This window comes from Molothrus ater, chromosome 1 (genome assembly GCF_012460135.2).
Source record: "Molothrus ater isolate BHLD 08-10-18 breed brown headed cowbird chromosome 1, BPBGC_Mater_1.1, whole genome shotgun sequence".
NCBI lineage: Eukaryota > Metazoa > Chordata > Aves > Passeriformes > Icteridae > Molothrus > Molothrus ater.
The window spans coordinates 6465047-6491187 of record NC_050478.2 but is presented as its reverse complement, the minus strand read 5'-3'; the positions used below and the strand labels follow the sequence as shown (position 1 = coordinate 6491187).

At 40.1% G+C, this 26141-nt stretch overlaps 1 protein-coding gene across 1 annotated transcript in view; it reads left to right on the top strand.

Moving 5' to 3' along the window:
* The window catches only part of XYLB (xylulokinase), an 89671-nt gene that overhangs the window by 45638 nt on the left and 17892 nt on the right, over positions 1–26141 (top strand). The window contains exon 16 of the mRNA XM_036379173.2: positions 22216–22274. Coding sequence (XP_036235066.1) covers positions 22216–22274 — 59 coding nt within the window. The remainder of the gene's footprint in view (positions 1–22215; positions 22275–26141) is intronic.

Here is a 26141-nt window from a genome sequence, read left to right as displayed (position 1 = left end):
TTTAGTCGTGTCCTTTATGCATATTCTGTCCTTTTTACTCACTTAAAAACCATAGTATTATGCATGCTGGGATGTACCACTTGTTTTTCTGGTTAAATGTATTGAGGACCTTGAAAATGGAGAGTTCCCTGCTTACAATGGGGGACAGAAAATTATCTCAATTGTATGATGTCAAAATGCAAATTTGCTATCTTCAGGGTCTTCAGCTCTAAATGTGTTTGGTTCTTGTTGAAGCCTTTAGGACTAGATCATCACAGCTTGCAAAGTTGCCCTGTGTTACTGCTGTCCCACCCAATTCCCACTGAAATCAGTAGACTTGGTTGGAGTCAAAGGCTCCTGCAAAGTAGAGATGGCTACTTTCACAAAGTTTTGCTCTCCAAAATAGCTGTGATATCCTCAAGAGTGTCATTACTTACTAGTCAAAAAAATTACCTTTATAATGGTGCTTTCTTGAGTAATTTTGTCATCTTAAGCTTGTTCTGTCCTGATTTTAGTAAGCCTACTGAAGATGCACTTTAAATTAGAGGCATATGACCACATTTCTGGTTTGCTCTAACTCCTTGCTCCACAGCTATTTAGTTTCTATATATTTCAAAGTAGATCCATACTTGCAGTTTAGTATTTTTGTCTCTATAGACTGGAGCATATGATGACAAAAAATGGATCTTTGTACGTTAATATCTCACCCAGACTGATTTTGCAAAGTAGTCTTTTAGGATATTTTGCGCTGTTTGCAGTTACATGTAGTGTTATACTAAGGGTAATTCAAATCAGTGTGGAAGAGGATAGAAATGATCTCAGGATCTCTCCTAGTCAGAGCAGGGCCAGTTGGAGGAGATGTCCCAGGACTGTGTCCAGTTTGGGTTTGAGTCACAGAAGGGTTTGGGTTGGAAGGGATCTTCAAGGTAATTTCATTCCAACCCCTGCCATGGGCAGGGACACCTTCCACTATCCCAGGTTGCTCCAAGCCCCAGCCAACCTGGCCTTGGACACTTCCAGGGATGAGGCGCTCACAAGTCTTCTGGGCAACCAGAGGGTGTCTTAATGCCCTCACAGTAAAGCACTTTTTCTTCATAGCTAATCTAAACCTACCCTTGTTTCAAAGGGTAGAAGTTCCAGAGCCTCTTTGGGAAACTTGCTGCAGAATTTTTTAAAAAAAGTCCATCTTTGAATGAAAGGATTTTTTTCTTTTTCAGTTTGTGCCCTTTGCGTCTTGTTCTATCACTGGACAGTACAGAGAAGAATTTCTTGTCTTACTCTCCCTCATCAAGTATTTATTATGCTCATTGATAAGACTCCCTGTGAGTTTTCTCTCCTCCAGGCTGAGCAGTCCCAGCACTCTCTGCCTTTCCTTGGATGCCAGATGTTCAAGTCTCTGAATCATCTGCACATTCTTCCCCTGGGCTCACTCCAGTGTGTCCATGTCCTTGCAGTCTCTTGCCCAGCCTGGACCCAGCCCTGCTGTGGTGGGCAGCTCCTCATCCTGTTCTTTCTTGTGCTACCCTGGATGCTGCAAGGGCACAGGGCTGGATTTCTTTGCCTTGCTGAACTCCAGGATTCTCAGATCTTTTTCTGCTAAGCTGCTTCCCAGCTGATCTTCAGCCAGTTGGTGCTCGGGGTGTTTCCTCTCTGGTTGCAGGACTTTGCACTTCCATTTATTGAACTGGATGAGGCTCCTGTTGAGGCTCCTGTCCATTCCTTCAGCCTGCTGAGGTCCTGCTGCTGGCAGCACAACCCTCTTGTGTGTCAGCACTCCCCTCAGCTTTGTGTCACCTGCAAACTTGCTGAGGACTCACTTTGTCCCATCATCAAGGTTGTTAATATTGAACAACATCAGACCAGTGCTCACCACTAGTGAGTTGCCTGCAGCTGGAGTTTGTGCCACTGTTCACAACCTTTAAGTCCAGCACTTCAGCCAGTTTTCAGTCACCTCACTGCCCATGTATCTAGTCTGCACTTCATCAGCTTGTCAGTGAAGATCTTGTGGGAGACAGGGTCGAATGTCTTGCTAAAATAGAGATAAACAACATCCCCTGCTTTCTCCTCATCCATCAAACCAGTCATCTCATCTTAGAAGGCTGTGCTGACCAATGCCAGTCACGTTTCTATCCTTTGTATGTTTGGAAATGGTCTCCAGGAGGTTTTGCTCCATCTTCCCAAGGATCAAGGTGAGACTGACTGACCTGTAATTCCTGGTGTCCTCCTCTTTGCCATTATTGAAGACAGAAGCCACATTTGCTTTCCTCCAGTCCTGAGGAGCCTCCCTGAATTGCCATGACCTTTCAAAGATAAGAGAGTGTTCTCACAGTTATGTCAGCCCACTGCCTCAGCATTCAGGGGGTGCATCCCATGAGGTCCCAAGATGTCTGTGCATTCAATTTATAGAATATTCCCTAACATGGTCTCTTCCATTGAGTTTGCTCTGGATTTCCCTCTGGCCTCATGGACCTGCCATTCCTGAAAGCAAATCAGACTGAGGCAAAATCAGCATGGATGGTTTTGGTCCTTCATCACCCAGTCCTATTCCCTGGCTGTCTGTGTCTCTGTGTGTGTTTACTTGTGGGCTCCTTTCCAAACAAACAAGCCTGAGTTTTGTGCAGATTTCCCAGACAAGCTTTTCCTGTTCATGGCTCAGGATGTCAGCCAGCTGCCCCAGTGAGCCAGCAATTCAATTCCAGGGGAAGTTCAGCTTGGGTGAAAACAAAGACAGCAGTACACGTTTTTCTTTGGGTTTTTAATTACTTCCGTCTCTGTATCTGAAGCATTTTTCTTAAAAATATTTCACTTTGCAGGTGTTGCCTCACAGACTTTCTCTCATCATAACTTTTCTTATCATCTGTAGCCATTAAGGAGTTCAAAATTCTTTTGGCAGGGGGGTTAACACAGGTGCCCTGGAGCAACTCCCATTGGGATAATTACATTATTTTTAAAGTCCCCTTTTTGTCAGGTGTTATCTTAGCATTCATTTCATGTCAGGAGTTGCTGTGTTGTGCTGTGCTGTCTGCCAGAGAGGGAGGTATTTCACTGTGGACTTTTCTAGGGCTGAAACTTCTGTATGCAAAGTAATTTTTTTTTTTTTAATACTGGAAGGACAATCCAATAAACCATTTTCTTTCTTATTGGAAATTGAAATAATGTTGCTTTTTTCGGATGGAAAGACGTGTCGAGGCTGGATTTTTGTCTCATTGATTGTCAAGCAGAGCCCTGGCTGCAGCTCACAGTGAAAACATGGGGTGATTTCAGTGCTGCTTTGACCCTCAGGAGACTTGGCCTGCAGTCCTAGTTCATCTAGATGAGTATCTTCTATTTTTCTCACCTTTGAAATCAGGATGCTGATAATTCCTATCTGTTAAGGGTGTTCTGAGCACGAATTGACTATTTTTAGACTGGGATTATCAACTCCCTCAGTTGTTAAATGGGAAATGAGATTCAGACCCAGCAATTTCTTTTTTTGGTGCTTAATTCTCAGATGAAAGATCTGCTAAGGACCCTGAACACCAACATGTGTGAGGGTCCAGACCTGGATCACTGAAGTTTTCAGGTTCACAGAGGGGGATTTGCAGCTTGGATGAGATGTTTGTGCACAAGCAGAGGAGAATAAACTAGATTGACACTCTGTTCTGGAGAGCAGCAGTTCTTGCTTCTGCAAACTTTGAAACATATGGTTTGCATTTCTGTGTGGTAGGAAAATGGAAGATGCTTGGTAGGGCTCCCATGGTTTCTTTTGGGAGTTTGTGGAAGGAAATAGTAGCTGATAGGCCATGAAGCCTTTGCATGGTGAGCACGATGTCTCTGATATGTCAGATATCTGACACATGTAGTGCACAGGAGACCAGGGCCCATATGGTAAACCTTGATGCATTTTGTATTCCTCCCTTGCCAGCCAGTCAAAATCTGAGCTTAAGAAAGGAAACATGAAAGCAGAAATCTGACCATATGGCAACCCTAATTAAGGGGGTGATGTTAGTTTTTTTTCTACCTTCAAACTTAATGCAGTCATGGTGACCTCAGTGCTCTTTGCTTTCCTATGGTGCATTTCAGCATGAAAAGTTTACTTTCCTGAGCAGGGAGACTGAGGGAGCATTTGCAATCAAACACTTGTGGTTTTGTTTCATAGGAAATTATATGCTTTCAAAATTTCTGTCAAAAAATTCAAACTGTCTCATAGTTAAAGTCACTTTTTAGGTGGTGTTTGTGAGGAAACATCAAGGATGCATCTCCTTTAGGAGACTGAGATCCCTTTTTTTGAGTGATAACAGAAATGATTCTTGAACCTAAATTTAACATAAATCAAGCCAGTATCTTTGCTATTGGGTTTTGAGTCAGTCTGTCTTCTGCTTGGGGCTATTCTGCCTCTTATAAAATATTCACCAGTCCAGAGAGACAGTGTGACTTTGTTTAACTTGATGGTGAAAGAAAATCTGCAGGATAGAGCAGATCCTGGTTCAAGTTCTGTCCCTGCTCTAAATCAGGGGATTTATGTCTACTGAGTCCATAGGCAACAAGGTGATAGTGTTTACTTACTGTCTTTGGGATCTTTCTTCAGTAGCACATTTTTCAATGTGGCCTTGAAAAACTCCTCAGTTAGGTGTTCTGGTCCAACAAAATGTATCTAGCAGAAAAATTCTTGACCAACTCCTTCAGGATTACTTGATAAGTTATGAGTTACAGAACAAAGGTGCTGATATGTTCCAGGTAATAGTACATACAGTTTCCCAATTTATTTAGTCAGTCTTTGCTGAAGTCAGCACTTTGGATTTTCAGCTTATTTGCTGCTGCTATATCCCTAATTTGCATGAGACCATGTAAAGAGAGGGTCTAACACTGTCTTTCTCATGACCAGACCTTTGTTTTTCCCTTTTTGTGTGATTTTTTCCATAATTTAGATAGCTTGACAGTGTGTCTTAGTGGATTTTTAATTTTGCAGAACTTTAAGTCGATTTGCTGTTGAAAAATTAACCAGTCCATGCCCTTGAAAAGTCATTGCATCTGTTATTGCCTCCACATGTGATAAGTTTAAGAAAATGATTAGCAAAGGTGTCACTCATTTCTGCATGCTGTATATCAGATCAGACTGGCTGTGAAGTAGTGAACCATATTAAAGCTGTGAAATCAGCCCTGCTCTACAGGGACTACAACCAGCTGCACCGATTTTACTATTTTTTTTCCCTTGCAGATTCAGGAATGATTGGAATGGAGTTTGACAGTTTATTTACAGATTTGCTGTGACTGACAGGATGCCAGAGGGGAAATGTTTGTACTCCCTGAAGATAGTTTTTAGTAACTAAGGCTAAATATCTGACAGGACTTCTGTTACAAAACAGAGTGTGATCAACAGTTGTGTTACTGCAGAATTCAGTGCAGTTTTTCATTTAACATACAGCTAAAAATACAGAACTAAAGCCAGCACTTGCTTTAATGTAAAATGTCTCCACAGAGAAGTGTGACACTGGTGAATTCAAACTTTCCAGTCCACTACTAATCCCTCATCCCCGTAAGAAACTGGGGAAAGGAGGATGAAAACTGCTCACATGCCACTTTCTTTCCTCTTGATCATTGATTTTCAAGCTTAAAATTTCTAGGGTCCCTAAATTTTTCATTGTGGGACTGGACTTCTTGCATGGTAAGTTCAAGTCTCCTTGGCAACCAGTGTGTTTCTTTTACATTATGGGCTGCCAGGAGTTCATGGACCATGCACTGAAAACTTGCACCCATGTGTGAGATGTTAAGGTTCTTTGAGGTTTAACCTTGAAATGAAGAAAACAAAATTAATCTTGTTTTCCCTCACATTCATCCTTTGGCTTTTTAACTAGTGTGAGTGTGAATTTTCTTTTTCATGCTCATTCTTTTTCTGATTCCCAGTGTAAATCCACAGTAACCTAATGTATCCTTGTGGTGTATAGAAATCTTACACAATAGTAATTTGAAAACAGAAACCTTTTAAAAGAAGATGCATGAACTATATAATGTATTATGTACACTATATAGGTAGTAATATTATACTTTTTATTCCCAGAATTGATATTAAACTTTTAGTCAGGAAAGTATTTTTTGTTCATTAGGAGCTCTTTGTTCATTTATGAGGCACAGAAGCTTTTGTACATTGCAAAGGTTAACTGTGCTCAGAGTAAAGGTACTTGAATAAATTGTTTTATGGGTAGCAGAGGTTGAAGGTGGGCAGATTTGTCTAGCATAGAGGAAAAAAACCTTTTATTAGATCGTTAGGTGCTAAGAAGTGCTGCCAACTTGCCAAATGTAATCTGAGTATTCGTGAGCAAGAAATGCTGAAATATTGCAGGAGACAGAAAAGAGGCACCTGAGTGCCTGTGTCCTTACTTGTATTTAAGACAGTCCTGGTTATGTCAAGTGTGACAAATTTTAGTAGGGTTAATTTTTTCTTAATTTTGTTGTTTTTCTGGCTGTATTGATAACCTACTGCAGACTGTATTATTTGCTGTATGTTTTTGTCATAATAAGATTGTGCACCAAGGGAGAGATGTAGAACCCAATGAGTGCGGAATAAATGAAAAAAGGCAAAATAGGCCTTTCCCAGTCATGATCTTCTGGTAAAAAAGTCCCTTTTTTAATACTGATATGTGAAGAATGGTTTACAGAAAGACCTGAATACATTGTGCTGTGCCACAGCCCTAGGGAAGATTTCTCTGGTTATCACCAGGCTGAGCTCATCTTCCCAGTGATGGGGCTCTTCCAACAGAGTCTTTATTCTGGTGATGCCTCAGGTTTTAACTTCTATGTTTTTCAGATTCTGTGGTATTTTAGAGTGTAGTTCTGAGCTTCATATCAAGGCATGATGAGCTCTCTTCACAGAGCAGGGAGACAAAACAATTCCTTCTCTAGCTGGGGACCAAGGACAAATGATCCAAATCTCAGGCCCAAGAGCACAAACAACATGGACTGAAGAGAGAAAAGCAAGAAGGATGGGACTTCATAGGTTAAAACTGTAATTAGACAATTAACTCCAATATGCAAATGGAGCAGAACTTATAAAAGTGAGAGACCCTGTGACTGGTGGTCCATTTTGTGGCCATTTTGGGTTAATTTTGGGTGCAGCTCTGGCTGAGCTCTTGTGCTGCCCAAGGTGGATCCATTGAGGCCTTCAAATAAATCCCAACTTTATTCTTTATTTAACTCCATCTAGTCTCTGTTCTAGGTCAGCCTTCACAAGGCATCACTGGATGCTACAGGGCAATTCTTATTTGCCTTTTTAAATTGTTGGTAATAAAAACCATACTTCTGAGAACAGAGACAGTTCCAGCTCGGCCCTTTCCTGGTGAATTCTGTTTTCATTAGGCTGCATGGCCATGGCTGTTCTGGACCTGTGCTCTGGTAATCCTGGCTGCAGTGACTTTTCTGTTGTGGCAGAGTGAAGATTTTCTGTGTCTGCACTATTGTCATCCACACAGTCAAAGAGTTCCTCAGGGAATGGGAATGGTGGTTAACCTATTCCTGTGTCTTGCTGTCCTATCAGAATCTTTTCTTGCAACAAGTCCAACTTTGGTGTGTCACAGCCTAAAACTGCCAGGCTCCCTCCTGTCTGTGCTGGCTGTGGAGTGGCAGTGATGGCTTTCTCTGCCTGTTTTTATCCATGCAGTCAAGCAGTTCCTCAGGGAATGGGAATGTCCAGTGTCCAGCTCTGGCCCCTCAGCTTGGGAAGGACCTTGGGACACTGAGCACATCCAGAGGGGACAACGAGGCTGGAGAGGGGCTGGGAACACAAACCCTGTGAGGAAGCCCTGAGGGAGCTGGGGGTGCTCAGCCTGGAGCAAAGGAGACTCAGGGCTGCCCTCATCACTCTCTGCAGCTCCTGAAAGGTGCCTGTGCTCAGCTGGCCCTGGGCTCTTTCTCCAGCAGCACTGACACAACCAGAGCACACAGTCCCAAGCTGTGCCACGGGAAATCTAGGTTGGATATTAGGAAAAAGCTTTTAATGGAAAGGGTGATAAAGTTCTGGAATGGCTGCCCGGGGAGGTGGTGGAGTCCCCATCCCTGGGTGTGTTTAACAAAGCCTGGATGTGGCACTGGGTGCCAGGGTTTAGTTGAGGTGTTGGGGCTGGGTTGGGCTCGATGATCTTTAAGGTCTCTTCCAACCCGTGGATTCTGGTTGTGGCTCTGTGGCTCTCTGGTGCCTTTTAAGACTTCACAAAAGGGGCCAGAATAGTTAAAGAGCAGTCAGTGGCCAGTGTGCCTGAAATTATAGTTGAAGTTCTTCAGCAGCTGGATTATGTTATTAAAAAAGGATTAGATGATATAGCAGGAATGGAGTGCTTTGAGATCAGCAGCAGAGCTGTGAACTGGAATCATGAGCATTACTAAGACTGTCATCCAGTGCCTGAAGACAAAAGTATAATGACCATCAGAAGGTCATTTTTCTAAGCAAAGGACAGTTGTAAACTGCCTTTACCAGGAAAAAAAAAAATCACTATTTGTTGCATTGCATCATTGAATTATTCATCAAGATCAGACACTTTCTTGTTCAATTTACTTTGTCATTTTCTTCTGGCTTATTCTCAGCAGTTTGGATGAAAATATAACACAGTAGCACCTGCTTACAAGAGACATTCAATTCACTGGATGTCTTGATTGGAAAGACATTTGCTCTGGTCCAAGGTAAAGTCAAATGCTCTTTGTTTTAATGGGAAATTCATGTTTTATGGACAAATAGCTAGAATTGGTGTTATGATACCTTTCTCTTAACCTGGTCTTATTACTTCAGTGAGTTATTTCAGACCCTTAATTTAGAATAAATGAGATCTACTCATGGATCAGGTCCTGCATCTTTTCTTCTGTTCTATACAGCCTGTGTTGAAACAAGTGTTTTCTCAGCAGTAAGATTTGATTGTTGAGAAAGGTGTAAACATTCCTTTTTCTGAAATTGCTTCATGTATATAGGTGAAAATAACACTCTTAGGAAATTCTAGGCATGGTTAGATTATTTCAAGACCCTGGTCAGAGTACTGAGATGAGTAAATAATTTCTTTGTCACTTCACAAGCTTTCCTTCTTATACACATGTATATAGAGAAACTCAGAGACACAAGATGAATAGAATTTGCCCCCATATGTTCCTCTCCCTTTTTTTCTCTTTTGTTGATTTCCCCCATCATTTACTTCGTTTGCATATTTCAGTGTTTCATACCATGGTGCCTGAGTCAATTTTCTTTTGAATAATTAAACAGGTACATGCCCTTGGAAAGTCATTGCACCCTTTATTGCCACTTAATGTGTTAACTGTGAGAAATTGGGAAAAGATGCTGTACATTTTTGTTGACTGCTGTTTTTTGTGGGGATTGGATGTGGTGAAGTGAAACGGACTCACAGAGTATGCTCCATTTTGGTGAACCACATCTCAGGTACCCAGAGTGGAAAATCCTATCCTTTTGCATTAAAAAAAAACAAACAACTGAGCACCCTCTTACTTTACCAACAATAATGATAATAATAAAAAAATAAAAATTAAAAATAGTTTCAGTGGCTATTCAGTGATGTCTCATACTTAGCTGGGGCTGGGTTTTAGGTAGTGGAAGATTTTAGCCTTTGCAGAAGAAAATTCAAAGAAAAGAATGGGCCCTGAGTCCTCGGTGCTGTGTTTTGGGGAGAAGGGGAGTTTTTGTCGATTTGGGACAGGAGGAGTTTTTCAGCTTTTTAATGAAGATAGCTGAGACTTCTCTGGAGGGGATGACAGAGGCAGGTGGGGAATGGGGTGGATAACACTGAGCTGCTCTAGGGAAGGCTGGGCTAACAGGGAACTTTCTGAAAGCACTGGAGAGCTCCAGGATGTCATTTAAACCCTGAGCCAGGTGAGCTGGAGCATAGCTGTGCTCCAGATGCAGCTCTAGCAGTGATTTTATAGGGGTTTGTTAAAATTGTGCTGGCTTTTGGATAAATGAGTCACTGCTTCTGTTGTAAGAACAAGGAGTGTGTGCCAGGGTAGGCCAATGACAAAATGTGCTCTGCTAAATTGCATTTTATTGTACTATTGTCTGGTAGTCATGCTTTACTTTACCCACTCCTTTTTCTAGAGAATACACTTAATTGTATACATATTTCGATGTCTTTGGTCACTCTAAATGACATTTAAATGTTGGTTTGCCTTCATTGCTCATTCAAGCTCTCCTCTTTGCAATTAGGGTGTTACTAGAAATTTATATTGATTTCTATGTGGGTTTTTTTTTCTTTTCTTAGGATAGGACATATCTCTCCTTAAATACTACAAAATAAACCAAGGCAGTTTTTGTTTTTTAATGCCAGCAAATAGGTTTTTGGGACTGTGTGGCTCATTACTCAGCATGCAGAGACATCTGGGGAGAGATCCCAGCTGATCCCTGTGGCCAAGGCAGCTGCTGGACTCCAGCTCTAGCAGGGAGGTGAAATCTCTTCTCTAGCTGTGAAAGGCTGAGAATTCCTTTAAAACATAAAACTGCTTGGTCAAGCTTGGGAAAAAAGTGCAGACTGTGTCTTATGCTTTTGATGTGTGAGTTGATTAATAAATGTAGAAATAGGAGGAAAAGGTTATGGCAGGGTGGGTTTGGGTTCAGTGCAATCAATAGTGATTTATCCAGAGAAAAGGGGCTCCATCCATTGAGACAGCTCTCTTCTCCTGGCCTTTGGAAGAACTTTCCATAGAATTGCTCAGCTGTGCTTAAAATATCCCCATGTCAGCAAGGCTGATATGTTCAGCCAAATGCTAAATGAAACACGCCTGATTTTGGGGTTCATCAGTGGAAAAAAACATGGGGTTTATGGCAGCAGTTTATAAAAGAGCAGCCTCTTGAATTATGGAGATTAACATCTCAGGAAGGCTACAGGCACAAAGCCTACCTAAATAATGATCATTGGTTAAAAGGCATCAGTGCCTTGGAGATAAAGAACTGCTATAGGTTGTCAAAGAGATTATCAAAATCCCTCAATCCAGACAGTGTTAATGATGCAGATCATGAAATGTGTGGTGACTGAGACTTAAATGTGTATTTTGATATGGATTGTATGATCACTCATCAAAGGATTCAGACCTGTTTCTTTTTAAAGAGTGTTTTCTTTACTATCTGAATCAAATATGTCAGCTCTGCAATCTGTGGCAGGTTAATTGAAATGCAGTGAGAGTGCAAAATCTGAATCAAGCATGAGGTTGGCAAACTTTTTTTATTCTTTTATTTTTGCAGATCTCTAAAAGTGCTTAACTTGAGAACTGTTGGTGAAATTAGTGTGATTTTTCCATCCTTCCTCAGATTGAAAGTATTTGGGCCATAAAGGAATAATTTCAAAGATGTCTTATTTGGCTAGATTGAGTGAAGGTATATCAGGAACTTGAGGAATATCTTATTATTAGTAGAGTTGTAGTTAAGTTTCAGTGGCCAGTGAATGGACTTCATCTGACTTGAGTAAAATTCTGCAAGACTCATGCTAAAAATATGCCAAGGTAATTTTTGTCATCTCCTTTTTCCTCAGAAATTATTATTCAGTTATACTTGGTGACACTGAGTGCACATTAGAGGGAAGCATTTCCAATGATAGCTAAAGCAAAGGTTCAGGGTATTTCAGGCTCATCCTTTGTGAGCTGTTCTGGTTGTTCTGCCAGACCCATGTGCATCCCTGCCTGTCAGAATCCTGTGCCAGAGCCTCACTGGGCTCCTGCCTTTACATCCAGTGAGATCCTCAGGCACCATCAGCAGGAGAAAAACAAACCCACCAAACATGGATCTGTAAAAATTACGGAGTGAGGGGCTGAAGATGTTCTTTTCTTCTCCTTAGCTGAACCTTTGGTTCCCATTGCAATTTTAGTCTTTAACTTTTATTGATTGTACAGGGAATGTGAGGGCAACAGGCGATGGTCCAGGTACAAGGATGTTGCACCAGGTCCATGTGTGCACAACACAGCTGCAGGGGATTAGAATAATAGGAATTATTATAAATAATTAATATTATATAATATATAATAGAATTATTAATATAAATAAAAGGCATAAAAAGCCCTTTGTCATCAGAAAGTCCCCACTTTTCAGTGGCATGAAGCTATTAGGGTGTGTGAGAGAGTATGTTTGTGCTGAGGGGTTGTATTGTTCAGTAGCCAACAGTGCACCCCTCCTAGATCTAATATTTCATTTAAAAGCAATTTGCCTGAATGAAATAAAATATGCATGATGGGTGAACACAGATGAGCTCTGTTAATGTATTCTAATTAACTTGCTAAAAATATTTTAAAATCTTAATAAGCTTAAAGAGAATTTCTGATGATCAGATGCAATGTTAATGAGCATGGTATAAAAACATAAGAAGGTAAAGTGAAAAGCTGATTGGCAGTTGCAGTGCTGTCTGTATACCTAACAGCTTTCTTGGACAAAAGAAAGATCTTTGGGTTAAATTTTACCTTTTGTCTTGGTAGCTAATTTCTCAAGATCTATTTCTAGAAAGTTTAATGAGCAAAAGATTAAAAAAAAAAGGAATGTACCTGTTTGATTTGGGGTGTAGTGGGAATTTTATTGCTTAATTATGCCTTAGAAAAACATGCTAAGGACATTTATTATAAAGTATCTGTGTTCTTTGTGTGTGGGAGAATGACTCTTTCCCTTTTATATATGCCATAAATCTCTGATTGTAGTCCTTTTTCTCTCCAGGCTATTAGGTTTCTGCAGACTGTATTTCATTCCTTAGCACCTATAGTTGCTTGGCAACAACATCTGATTTACATGAACCCAGCCCTGTGAATGAATAGTTACCTGGAACCTTTCTGAGCAGAAACCCTGAGAAACGCAGCAGCTCTCCCATTCACCGTGACAATTATTAGGAAATATTAATTGCTTCTCTCTATTCATCTTTCCATAGCTTTTGTTTTTCAGTTAAATGGGAACAAACTGTATTCTCTGTTTAGTTCTGGCCTGCCAGAGGTCACAGAATTCATTTATAAATAATCCACTTGGAAAGGAGGAGATTTATTAATAACAGAAGGCTTTAGTGCTGCTCAGAGACCCAACTGGTACAAGTGGTCCCCAGTGCTGTGTTCTTTAGGTACAGGAAGAATGAGTTCAGAGGAGTGAAGTAACTCAGCACAGTCACATAGAGCAGGTCAGCATGATTTTTTTTTTCTCTGTGAGTAGGTCTGATGTAGTTTTTAGGGAGAAAAATGTTACTGCCTCGATTTATTTTCTTCTCTTCTTGATATATGGAACTTAACTGAACAAACCAAACAAACAGATTTTCTGCTATCTCAGCTCTTGTTTGGTGAGCAGTTACACCATCCTATCAATGAATTTTATTCTTGTGAAGTACTTTTCAAGCTGTAGATTTTTTCTATTGAGAGAAGTAGGAGGTATGAAAGACAAAAATCAAGAAGAAAAATTCCTCACAAGTCACTGAATGAACACAAACCAGCCTTCCTGGACTAGGAGATGAAAAGCTACAGGCAATATTTGTGGATGCCAAAACAGTTGTAATAATTCTTTTGAAAAAATGTTTAAAGAAAACACTCAAATTGCCTTGTTTTGGGAGTTCTTTTCTGGTTTGCTTGTTTTTTTTTTTTTGGGTTTTTTTTTTATCAGGCTTATCCTTTGCAAAAATAAAGTATTGCTTGGGCTTGACTCTTTTCTGTTGCATTTCCAGAGGCTTTTATTGCTGCTGTTGATAAGGCACAAAGGCTGGTGTGGAGGGAAGCAGAGCAGACCTGAGACCTGGTAGAGATATGCTTTGAAAATCTAGATCCCAAACTCATTTTTCTCCCAGGTTTGTTGTGCTTTGTGTTTCTCTAGAGTCAAAATACTTGATAGCACATTCTTTTTTCTCATCACTTGAGTGGCATTCAAGGTCAGGTCATTGCACCCTGTGCCTTTTAATTACATCCTGTGGCTTTGGGTAATGCTGAACTTGCAGCTCATTATTATTATATTTTCTCCTGTGGACATGTCTTGCTACTGATGCTCATGCTCTGCAGATTAACTAATGCAGAATTGAATGCATTTTTGATCTAAGTAATGAAGAGGCCTTTGTTCTGTTCTTGCTTGTTCTTCTGATTTTGTGTGACCTTGGTTGGCTCATTTATCTCCTTGCTCGCTTTTCTCATTTTAACCTTCAATGGATGGTGTCATATGTTGATTGGCCGATGTAATTTTCCATTTCCCTTAGAAGATTTTTCAAGGCTGGATATTGGTGTACGAGGACAAATCTTTATTAAAAACTGTGTTCTTTGTCTTCCTGAATAAGTCAGTAACAAGCATTATTTACTGAAGGGTGATCTGTAAAGCCCCATGTGGTACTTACACACATCAGAATTGTGATATGTGTGGGAGGGTGTGTATTTTGCTGAGTTTCAAGCACAAGTTTCTCTTGTGTCAGAATACTTTGAGGAGACACTGAACTGTGCTGCAATGCCTACAGAGCACATTGAAAAAATTGCTTTTAGTCAGTGGAGAATGCCTAAGGTAGCAGCAGTCTTTTTATTAAAACTAATTTGTGAGCATATCTTGCATGTGCCTGTCTCTGCTGAGTGTCCCACCCTAGCCTGGGAGCTGAGCAGCAGGAATTGTCAGGAGGCACTGGGATGTAGCTCAGGGCAGAACCTTGAGCTCACTGTGATGGGGACCACAGGACACTCCTCTCACATGGCCCTGCAGGGAATGTGCCTGTTGGAGCTACAGACAGAGCCAGAACATTCCCTCCAAAAAGTTCTCCCAGGAGGTTTTCCAATGCAAGGTCCTCTGTGAGTTATCAGGAGTTTTTATAAGCTGGTAAATATCTGTATAGGCTATCATGCAGTCAGGCACTTCTGGGACAGACATTTTTAGTGCTCTTACCAACTCTGCCCTTTGCTTTGATAGTGGTTTCAGAGGTGAAGACCAAGGCAATGGTATTAGACCAGCAGCACTAAGCATCAGTGGTTTGTGGTCTTGAAATTATGCCTTTTAATGAGTGGCAGAACATAATATCCTTAGCTTAAAAGAGATAGAAGATGTAATTTAATTGTGGTCTGTAAAGTGCCAACATGTGAAGGAGAAACCTAATTTTAATAGTAACATTTTGACCGGAAGGCTAAAGCCACAAAGATTAAGTGACTAGAAGTTTAAAGAATAAAAATATAAATTATGGGAAGAGTGCAACTATTTAAAGGTATTAAACATGAAAACAGCCAGTAGGCACAGCAAATTCTCAGTCACTTTAGCTGAGATTCTGTGTCTCTTTAAGGTCCCTGTAGCTCAGTGATTACAGATCTGGACTCTGGGATCACTGTATGGAATTTGTGTGTTCTCATTTAGGGAAATGGTTCACTCTGATCTTTCTACTGTTTTGGAGCTGTCTGCAGGTATGTTATTAAAAAACTGGATGTGATGGTCAGATTTAACATGCCTGGTTTACATCTCCTCTAGGTTTTGTTTTCAGACTGGCACCACCTGTTTAAGAACATTTTTTGGGAATCAGTTAATTTCTCACATTGGTTCCTGATCTCTTGTTGATTTGCCGAATAACAGGAATTCTGCAGTGGAAGGTGGAGGTGTTGCTAAGAGTCTCATGAATAATTGTGGCAACATAGGGTAAATCAAAGCAGGGTTGTTCTTTGTTAGGTTAAGCCTTTAATTGGAGCCTTGGCTACTTTATAGATGTTTGAACAACTGCTGAATAGTTTTTGTGGTTATTAGCATTTTCCCCAACACACAGTTCTTATAATATCCAAACTTTGGGTAACAAAAGCGGAGACTGAGTGGCCAACAAAAAAAAAAATAAACTTGATGGAAGCAGTTACAGCAGTACATAAATCCTTTTTACCTTACTACTTCATGAAATGTTACTTATTTTTTCTTTAATGAATTCATTGAGAACCTAGAAATTAAATGAGCAAAAGATAGCAAAGTTCATTAATTACTTCTAGTAATAATGTCTTCAGAAGAGGACTTCCCTCAATCCATTTTCAGTGTTGACCAAACAGATCTTGTGTTCATAGAATCACAGAAATTCTTGGGTTGGAAGTGACCTTAAAGATCATCCGGTTCCAACCCCTCTGCTGTTTCTTGCATCTCTTTCCTTAAAAGCCTCAGAGAAATATTTTTCCAAAATATTCAACCTTTACCTACAAAATTTATTTGTCTGAATCTGCTGCCTTTTTCCCCCCTTTGCTGTAAGCTCTAGTGCTGAGCTGTAGAGTTTTTTTTTTTAAAACCTTACCTTTGGAATTTGTCCCAGGCTTCATCATAACCTTCTGCCAAATAGAGATCTGTGTCTAAAAAAAAATAAATTAAAAATCGCTGTGAATTGATAAGCAATTACAGCTCTGCAGCATTTCTACAAGAATTGCAAATATTTCAGAAGCCTTGTTGCCAGCTTCAATGTATATGTTATAACAATGTTATGACTATTGATCTGCTTGTTCCCAAAGAAGTCTTTACCACTCATGTACCAAAGTTTTCCCTGCAGTATAATTCTGCTGCAGTCAAGGAAATTTAATTGTATCTTGAGTAGACTTTGTTTCTCTGGAGTACCTCTTGGGCTGTGTGGGGTTTTTTTGGGGTGATCTGCAGTAATTTAAACTGCTCTTAAGAGGTAATGTATGTGCATGTTTTTCTCTGTTTATTTCTTCTTGAAATCCATCAAGAAGGAGAAGGCTTTGGGTCAACATTAAATTAATCTCTGAGTTGAGCTAGGCTAGGAGGATTTTCAATAAATGATTTTGTGTCTTCAAGCTTCAGGTTCTGAAATCCTAAATTTTGTCTTGATTGAAATAAAGTCTTAGGAAAGCCAAATTTGACATTTTCATGAAGAACAATTTCTTGAGAACATAAGGTGGCCTGTGACTATCAGTGGCTCATGAGCCTTGGTTACTAAACTGCTCCTACTCTGTTTCCACTTGATTGTTGCTCCTCTGCTCATTTTAGTGCTGTTATTCTTGCCTTGCAGCAGTGTGAGCAAGAAGAATCATGCCTGGTCTCCCCCACATCATTGTAGAGACTTTATCGATGTAAGTAGCATAAATGTTGAGAATATTAGGCAAATTTGTCATTGCTGCTGAGAAAATCCAGACTTTTCCCCCCCTCTGTTGAATTACAGCTGATTTAATGGTAGCTCTACTACAGTGGCCTTAGAGGCTTATGATCAATTCTATCTGTAAAAGTTGTTTTTCTTCCCCAGGCACTGCATTTAAAAAATAAGACTAAATTTTGTGTCTGGAAAATTCCTGACAAACATTTGAGCAATACTCAGTGAAATTAAAGCATGTTACAAAAGATATGAAAACTTCTTCACTTGCCAGTTAAAAAGCAACCCTCCTCTATGGCAAACCTGGCTTGCTTTTGTCAGTAATAAATTAGCTGATGCTTCAAAGTGAAAGTCAGAAACACATCTAAAAAGTTTTTGAATGTCTTTTACTTGGGCAGTTGTATTTGTCTAAATTAAAAAGGAAAAGGAGAAGAAGAGTACATTCCAGTTTCCATTACTCTTGCCTCATTCATGTGGATATTGTTTAGGACCCAGTCCTAGAAGTGTCAGGGACATAAAAGGCCATATTTACAAAGGGTTTAGATAAGAGAAATCTTTTACCATAGCAGGAGTTAAATTTCAGTGTCTTTATATGAATAAAGAAGATTAGCATGAGTTTTGGAAGAGTTAATAAGCGAGGAGGATGATTTTGAAATATTTGTTTGATAAATGGGACAAAAACCCATTTTTTTTTTCTTGAATGAAAAGCTAGCAAATACTGTTTAAAAAATTATAGTCTTTGAAGTTAATCAGAGAAATAAAGGAGGGGCTTTTCTTGTTGCTTGCAAATTGTAAATTGCAGTTATTTGCAATCATGCTTATAACTGGCGTGGGTTCATGTGCATAATCAGCTGCTTTTTGAATACATGTTCTATTGTTCTGTTTTATTTATGGATTCACTTGTGATGAGAAGGATGTTATGAAGCTGTTTGGATGAATTCTTGGAATTGTCTTTTAAGAGTTTTGAAAGTCAGCATGTGCCTAGAGTTTGGGGTACAAATCAGGACTGTGGGTAGCACTGAAAATTTAGATGAAAAAGTTGAAGGGTTTTCAGCCTCAAAATGGAAGGTCAAATTCTGGTTTTGGACTTTGAGGTGCATGAACCAGCAAAATTCTGTAGTAGCACACACACCGATTTCTGTCCTGTTGAAATACAGCAAGATCCAAAAGCCCTGAGGTCAGGAGTCATCCCACCAATTCCAGGATCTGGATCTGTCACCAGTCTGATCTGACCCATTCCTGGTGGGACAGGAGGCTGAATTTCAACCTCCTGCAAGTCTCCCTGTACCAATGATGTGGCAGAAGAATTTGGTGACAATTATCAGCATTACCCTTCTGACTGGTGAGTTTGCTAATGTAAATATTTTTCTTGATAGTTAGATTTATCATCATAGAATCACAGAATGCCCTCAGTTGGAAGGGACCCACAAGGATCACAGTCCAACTCCTGGCCCTGTGCAGGACCATCCCCAAGAGTCACCTCATGTGAGCAAGAGCATTGTCCAAACACTTCTTGAGCTCTGTCAGATCGGTGCTGTGACCACTGCCCTGGGGAGCCTGTTCAGTGCGCAACCACCCTGTGGGTGAAGAACCTTTTTCTAATATCCAACCTAAACCTCCCCTGACACAACTTCAGGCCATTCCCTCAGGTTCTGTCACTGTCACACAGAGCAGAGATCAGTGCCTGCCCCTCCTGTGTTTGTAAATATACAGTCATGCAGGACTGCAGTTTTTTTGGGACCACTGACAATGCTGAACATATATCATTGTAATGTCCTTCTATTCTCAGTGACAGATTTTTTTTTCTTTTCTCTATGTACCTTTCAATAAAAGCAACATTTTGGCTGAAAGCAAGAGACAGGAGGTGAACTTTAACATCACTCAGTTCTTGCTGGATCTCTGTGGAAGGCACAGTGAGTATTTTTGTGTGCATAGTAATGTGCACATAGAGCGTGCTGCCTTCTCAGCCTTGTGGGAAAGTGCCTTTTGCTCAGACTTCCCACATAAACTTCTTTACTTGGGGCTTTGTGCCTCCTCCTGTCCAGTGGGAACCATTATTTTACCTCTATTTTGTTAGGCCAATCACCATGTTCAACAGAAGACAATAGATCTCCAGAAGATGTACATATGGCAGAACAACACTGTGCCATGTGCTGCTGTAACCCTTCTAGACAGGGTTAAAATTCAGCATCAGCTCTCTAAAAAAATAATTAGTTTTTCAATAAGAAGGAAATAAACTGGTTGGTTAGGTAGTATGCAGGGAGCTTTTAATTAAAAGATGCTTAAATCTGATTCTCTCAACTGTTAAAGAATTGAATTCTTGAATTATGTTTGCTACTGTTGTTGGGGATTTTTTAGTAAGACTGTGAAGTTCTCTTTGTGCAGTGCTGTAGGGGATGGATGGTAGCTCCTGACAGATTCAAGCACAGCTGGCTGAGAACACTGCTGGTGATGGATGAACAATGTCTCTGTTAATGCCTTTTATACATAAATGATGGGCTTGCTTTATTTATTTATAAGATGTATCCAATTACACATCTCAGAGCAAATGTCCACTGTTCACTAAAGCACACGCTATTGGCATTAAAAAGACAATCCCTGAAATCAGTGATCAATGTATTTTCCTTGCTCTTTGGAGAGAGACTGAAACAAGAAGTAAGCCTAAAATTCAGCAAATTCCAGAAGTTTAGAGACAATCCTTGTCTGTAAAAAGTGACTGAAACTCAAGGAGGAGTGATGTTGTCTCTGCTCTGGCCATTGCAGAGCACCCCATTCACCTGAGATTTTGCTCCCCTGTGGCCTGGATGGATCAGTCCCACCTGCTGAGCAGCTCAGAGTCTGTCATCCCACAGTGATGGCTGAAGCTCACTTGGCTGTAACCTGCTGGGATGTCTTTCAGTGGAGAGAGCTATCTTATTTACTCAAAGAGGAGGAGAATGAAAGGTTTTGCCCTTCATGTAGCTTCAGCAGAGGTTTTTGGTTGGTTTTACTCACGAGTGGATCCAATTTAGAACATGAGCTGTCTAACCAATGTTAGAAACTTCACAGTGTAAATTAAGTTAGTTTCTTTTATCAAGTAGGTTAGGTATATTCTGAAATATTTCTTAGTGTTTTGCTGCAAAAGAATTAGTCTGGATTGAGGTGGGTGTGCAGATAGCAACATGCTAAACAATTTTACACTTGTGATCTGGCTTGGCCTCTTGGGAGACACCTAACTCAGCTGATAGTGGGGTTAATGCTTACTTGTTTGGGGTCTGTATTACATAGAAAATGCACTGTAAATTTGCCCCTATGTTTCTGATAACTTATGGATTGCCCTATATTTCTGATAACTTATTGATACAGAAGTCTTTTGAATTACAAAGATAGCATGAATTTATAATGTAGCCAAAACCTGAAGGTGCTGACCTAGCAAGGAGAAAGCCTCCTGTCCATTCCTGGATTCCAAATGCAAACTTTTGGGAGCAGAAGCCCTGAGACAGAGAGCTGGTGTGCAGATGGCAGAGCAGGAAGCAGCTGAGCTGGGCTGTGTTTGCTGCTCTCACAGGGTAGCTGCTGTTTGGCTTTGGCACTTTGATGTTGCCCACTTTTCTTTCCTGATGGTGGGAGCCCAGCAGGGGCCCCTTTCCAGAGGCACTGGAGAGCAAGCCTGGCTTATTCTTTGGTTGGAGCTGCTGGAAAGTGTAGCCTGTGTGTCTGTTTCTCATCCTGTCCTGCTGTCTGTCTCTGAAATGTGGTGTTTTCACATTGGATGTGGTAGTTCTGCAAGAGTTTATATTCTCAACAAGGCAGAATTGTGACTACCAGGCAAATAATTTAGAGTTTGGTTTGGTTTCTAGGAACAGAGGCTTACTAGTTATTTTTCACTGGTTTCTGTGCTATTATGTTGTTGTGATAATCTTGGCAGGAATCTGTCACTCTGTGTTGGTATAATTGAAACTTGTTTTCCCTGAGGAATCACTCTGCTGTTTGTTTTATTTGTTTACTGACATTGACAGAGATCCTAATGGCTTTTAAAACCCAATTTGTGCATCACTGAATATCCTCCAAAGAGGAAAATAAAATTAAATTTATCAGTTAAACAGGGTCTCCCATGCGATGCTTTGTCTGGGTCTTGGCCTCCACCTGAGCACCCAGATGGGGGTATGGAAATGGTGTGGTGAGCTGCATCTTCTGATTGTTTCTAATTCTGTCTTCAGGGCTTTTGTCATTAAGATACTTGAAAGGATAAATGACAATAAGTTATTTAGGGCATCAGTGTAAGTTGCCCAACTTTGCCTTCTGAGAAATAAATTATCTTTAGCTTTTATTAAAAAGGAAGTTAAGATAACAAAACAATAACCACAGTGAAATTTCCCTTTTGGGAGGGTATACATGATGGTATCACTTATTATTGTCATAAATCGGGGTAATTAAGTGTTTAGTTTTTTTTAAATGTACAATATCAAAGTGTTTATGCATTTATTTTGTTTTAAGCCTTTGAGGAACTTCTGTGAGAACATTTGGACTGTTTATGTTTGGAATGCCTTGCTGAATTGCGATTGTGGATAGCTGTGGCTTGTTGCACGCCGTGCTCCTGAGGAGCACGCACACAAATGAATGGTGAGGCAGACATTCAGGAATGTAGAAGAAAGGATGGGTTTCTTTAAGCCTAAAGAACACAGGGTATATTTTTTAACTCCCCCAAAGCTGTGGGTTTGCACTGGATGAAGATTCAGAATTTTTATTTTATTTTAGTGATTTAGACCATCTCTAATTGCCTTTTGACACACTTCCTTGTCACTCAAGCGCATGGGGATTGCCCAGGTTTCAGTGAACTCTGACTGTGAACGTCATGAGGAGATAAGTTTGGAAAATACTGCTGATTTTAAAGGTTATCTGTCAGTTTGTATATATACAGCTATGTGCCAAACCAATCTGACCTCAAACCAGAGCTGTAATATAATAACACTGCCTTTCTTACTCTGTATCTCCTTTGCAAATCTCCCTGACACTGATAGCACTACAATAATAATGGATCTGCAATATTTATGTTGCCTCTTCTAAGGAAGAGTTCTAATGAAAATTTACAGTGCCTTGGAAAAGTGGGTAATTAGTGTTATCTCCTTTTTTACAGAAGGTAAATTAGAGGTACAGAGGGAGAACCCTGGCTCCCACCTCCTTGTTCTCACTGCACTTGGTTCAGTAGCACAAATCTTGACCACATGCACTGTCAGTCTGATTTGTACTTTTTATTGCATTGCAGTGCCTAGAACGAGGATTTTGGCTACTGGTGGTGCATCCCACAATAAAAAGATCTTACAGGTAAGTAGAAAATTAAATCCTGAACTGAGCTTGCAGTTGCATCTCCATTTTTATTTTGCTTTACTGAATCCCCTGCAGCTGCACTGAAGGTGTGGATATGGAATTGTGAATCAGCTGCAGCTCTTCAGGGTTGTTCATCAGGTTTAGTGTGAAAACCTTTAGCCCAGTGCTAATTTTACATTGAACTCAGAGTTTTTTCACACTTGACTGCTTTTCTGAATGTGTATCTGAAGCACTGATGATTTCTAGGTCTCATCACTTAAATCAATCAGCAAAGAAATTACAAAGAAACTTCTTATGTAATACCTGAGGGGGTTTTTTTGTCATTCAGGTCAAAGTTGAACCATTGGTTTCTTTCAGCTGAAGGGGAATTATGCTGGTGGTAAACATTGAAAAATCCAACAACCAAAACAAACACACACCCTCATACAAACCTCAACCCCCTGCCTTTGTGTTACTTATTAGCATCCTGTAATTTTCTGGAGGAGGCTACACTTTGGTTGGATTGTTGTTTGTTCCCAACCTCCTCTTTTGCTGCTGCTGCACATCCAGCCTGGGTAAGAGGCTTCATCCATCTTGTGGAGAGCAGAGAACCCTGTGCTCTCTGCTTCTGCCCACTGAGACCTGGCAAAGCCTCACTCACAAACAGTGAGAGGCCTCTCACCTGGCTGTGACAGCACAGAGAGAGACATCTGGGCTGGGATTGATCCTGCCCAAATCCACTCAGCTGTGGTGGGATGTCTGGTTATGATCTGTCAGCCCTGTAGCAGCTGGGGGAGATCCCCCCCTGTTGCAGTGCAGAGGAAAGCAACAAAAACCCAATTGGGTTGGTGTTTTAACTTAACAAATGTAAAGTCTCCTCCTGGGGAATTTTCTGGGCTCCAGGGGCTGCCTTGACAAGCTCCCCTTTAACCACAGGCTCCAACACTGACCTGGAGGTAGACATGTACACCAGAAGTCCTAATCTTGGGCTAGGTCTTGTCACTGGTGATGGTTGTGAGAAATGATACTCACATCCAAAAATTTAAAAGGTTTATTAAAACCTTATCAAAAAATACCACAGAAAACTGAATAGAGAAAATAATACAGTAACAGGAGCAAAGGATTTTTTCCCACCATGGTAAAATTTTTAACCCTTTAGCCCCTCCCAAAGTCTTGTCCATGGACTCCTTCTTGCTGTCCAGTGGTGGAGATCACTTTCTTACCTCTTGATTAGAGCCCAGGTGTTGCCATAGTAATGAGCCAACCCTCCCAAGTACCCAAAGCCATCCTGTGATAACAATGCAAGGAGGGGGTAAAACATAATATAAATTTTAATAAAAGGCAAAATAACAAACTTTTTACAGAGAAAAACTGACCTAGGTGCAAGAGGCTTTCTTGCCCTCGGTAAAACACCTCATGAAAGTGATTAGTTTCTTTGTTTTCTTTTTTTTAGTAAATTGCTCAGGCAGGACTTTTTGGCTCTTGTCTAATTAGCAATCTTGAAGTTTGAGGTGACGTCTCCCAGGCCTATGAGATGCCTTTTTCACCTAATCGAGGAGAGAAACTTCTGAGCTTATTTCCTTTTTAAAAGAACAAAGAATAGTTTTGTCACTCCATCAACAAGGGGCACATTCCTACAGTCAATCTATAAAAGTTATACATAATATTTGCCATTTCATTGTGAGAGTCAACCATCACATGGCTCATCTATCACATAGTGAACACAGGGTGAAATGTTTTCTGGAGATTCCACTCCCTTCCCATCAGCTCCAGAGAGTCAGGGCCAGCCTCAGCTGCACACCATTCTCTTTGACAATTGCAGGCAATTCTCTGCTCCACAAAACCTGAGCTGGATTAAATGGAAGTTAAAGAGCAAAAGAGAAAAAGATCTGTGTTCTCCTAAGGCATCTAAACCACATGTGTGTGTAACTGCTGCCTGTAGAGCTGATTGGGGAGCAGCAAATTTGGCATGTTTTGCCTGCAGATGTCACTTCTCTTCATCTGCTTTGGTTACTTTGCCTAAGAATGTGACATTGGAAAATTAACTGATTGGTTAATTGCTTAAAACATTGGTCTTTACAGGGGTAATTCTGCTAAGGGTACATCAGGAAATATTGGATTTGCAGATGAGTTTGTTTTTAAAGCTGTATTTCAGTTTGGGTGCCAGGAGGATCTCCTTGCTGTGCAATGAAGCCAGAGAAACAAATGTTCTTAAAATACATAATTTGGTGACAGACACAGCTGAAAAATCATGGGATTGGGAGAGTGGTGGCTGGGGTGCTTGATCTTCACGTATAACAATTCAGCTGGTTTTAAAACTCATTAGAAGTGCCTTAAAATAATATGATCAATACAGTGTCATTCACTTAATTCAATCACTGGTTAATTGGATCTTTCTTTTTAATTTAATCAAAACCTCAGAAACCATATCAGCTGCATAAAGAATAACAGCTTCCACCCTTATCATGGTCAATTTTGGATAATTTGTTTCAGGGCTACAAAGGACTATCATTTAATTAATCAACGTTCAGGAACTCCTATATTTTACACCACAAAGGAGACAACTTAGGAAAATCTGTTAAAAAAATTTAGTAGGGCAGCTTTCTCCACAGTTCCAGGAAGCTTTTTATGACATAGGTGGTGCTTGATTAATTGCCACATGGAACACAGTGAATTATCTTAAGCAGTAGTACCTCAAACAGTTTCTTTTTAAGTTATTTGTGAGAGATACCACAGTTCCAAATGACTTACCAAATATATGAACTTTGAATCATTTTTATTTTATAATCGTAGTAAAAAAATGTTATTTGCTAATTATTAAAATGTTATTTGTAGTATTGCAGCACTTTGCAATCAGTGTAGAGTAGAGCTGCATTGTAGGAGACTTCTCAGAGATACAAAAAAAAAATTGTTGTCCAAAAGATTGTACAATTTAGACTTAAGAAATTCTTGCTAGAGATGAGGTGAAGATATAGGTGGGGAATGTGTTGAAACAAAGTGGTAGCATTGGCTGGTAGGATGGGCAGTGGGACTAGAGCTCTGTGACCTTACCATTTCCAGAGTACTTTTTAATAGATTACCATGATTTATTTTTCATTTGTTCTCTAGCATTGAAGCTCATGTGCTGCTCAATGCTTGCTTGCAAATGAAATTAGCCAAACCTGACTTTTCTGTCTTACCGGAAGCAGTTTTAAGTGTATAAGCTCAGGCTTCCACTGGGTTCTAGTTAGCAAACAGCCACTTTCATTTAAATTGTGAAAATCAGTGATTTTCAAAGGTTTTGATTTGAAGAGTCTCCACAAAATTTCAGAGAAAGAAAAATCCTTTAGAAATAGCAGGTACTATATATTTCTATAGGTGATATGGATTGCATTTCTTAGTCTTCTTTTATGGAGCCCTGGGGTCCATCCCCAGCAGGGTTATAAATTCCAGGATCAGGGTTGTCTTGCACTAATCCAAATGGTTTGGAATTCTGGACATTCTGGCTTTATTTTAGACTCAACTGACATCTGAATTGCTTCCTGCTTCTTGCATTGCTCAGCCTGAGGGGCACTTGCAGTCCTAGAAGTGATGAAACCAAAATGGAAAGCATTTGTTGACAATGTTTTTGGAAAGGAATTATTAAACCCCCTATGCCCCTATCCAAATATATCTTAATTTTTCCCATTCTGTATTATTTTCCTAAACCTAAACTGTGGGGAAGAGCAGATGTGAGGTGCTGATGGTGTTGATTTCAATGCAGAACGATGTGTGGTCAAATAACTTTAGTATCTGTTGGATACCATAATAATTTCTTTGCCTGTAAAATTTTATTTGTACTACTCAAGCCAAATGTCTCAATATATCTTCATAGCTAAGATTGCCTTAAAAACAGGAAAACTGGTA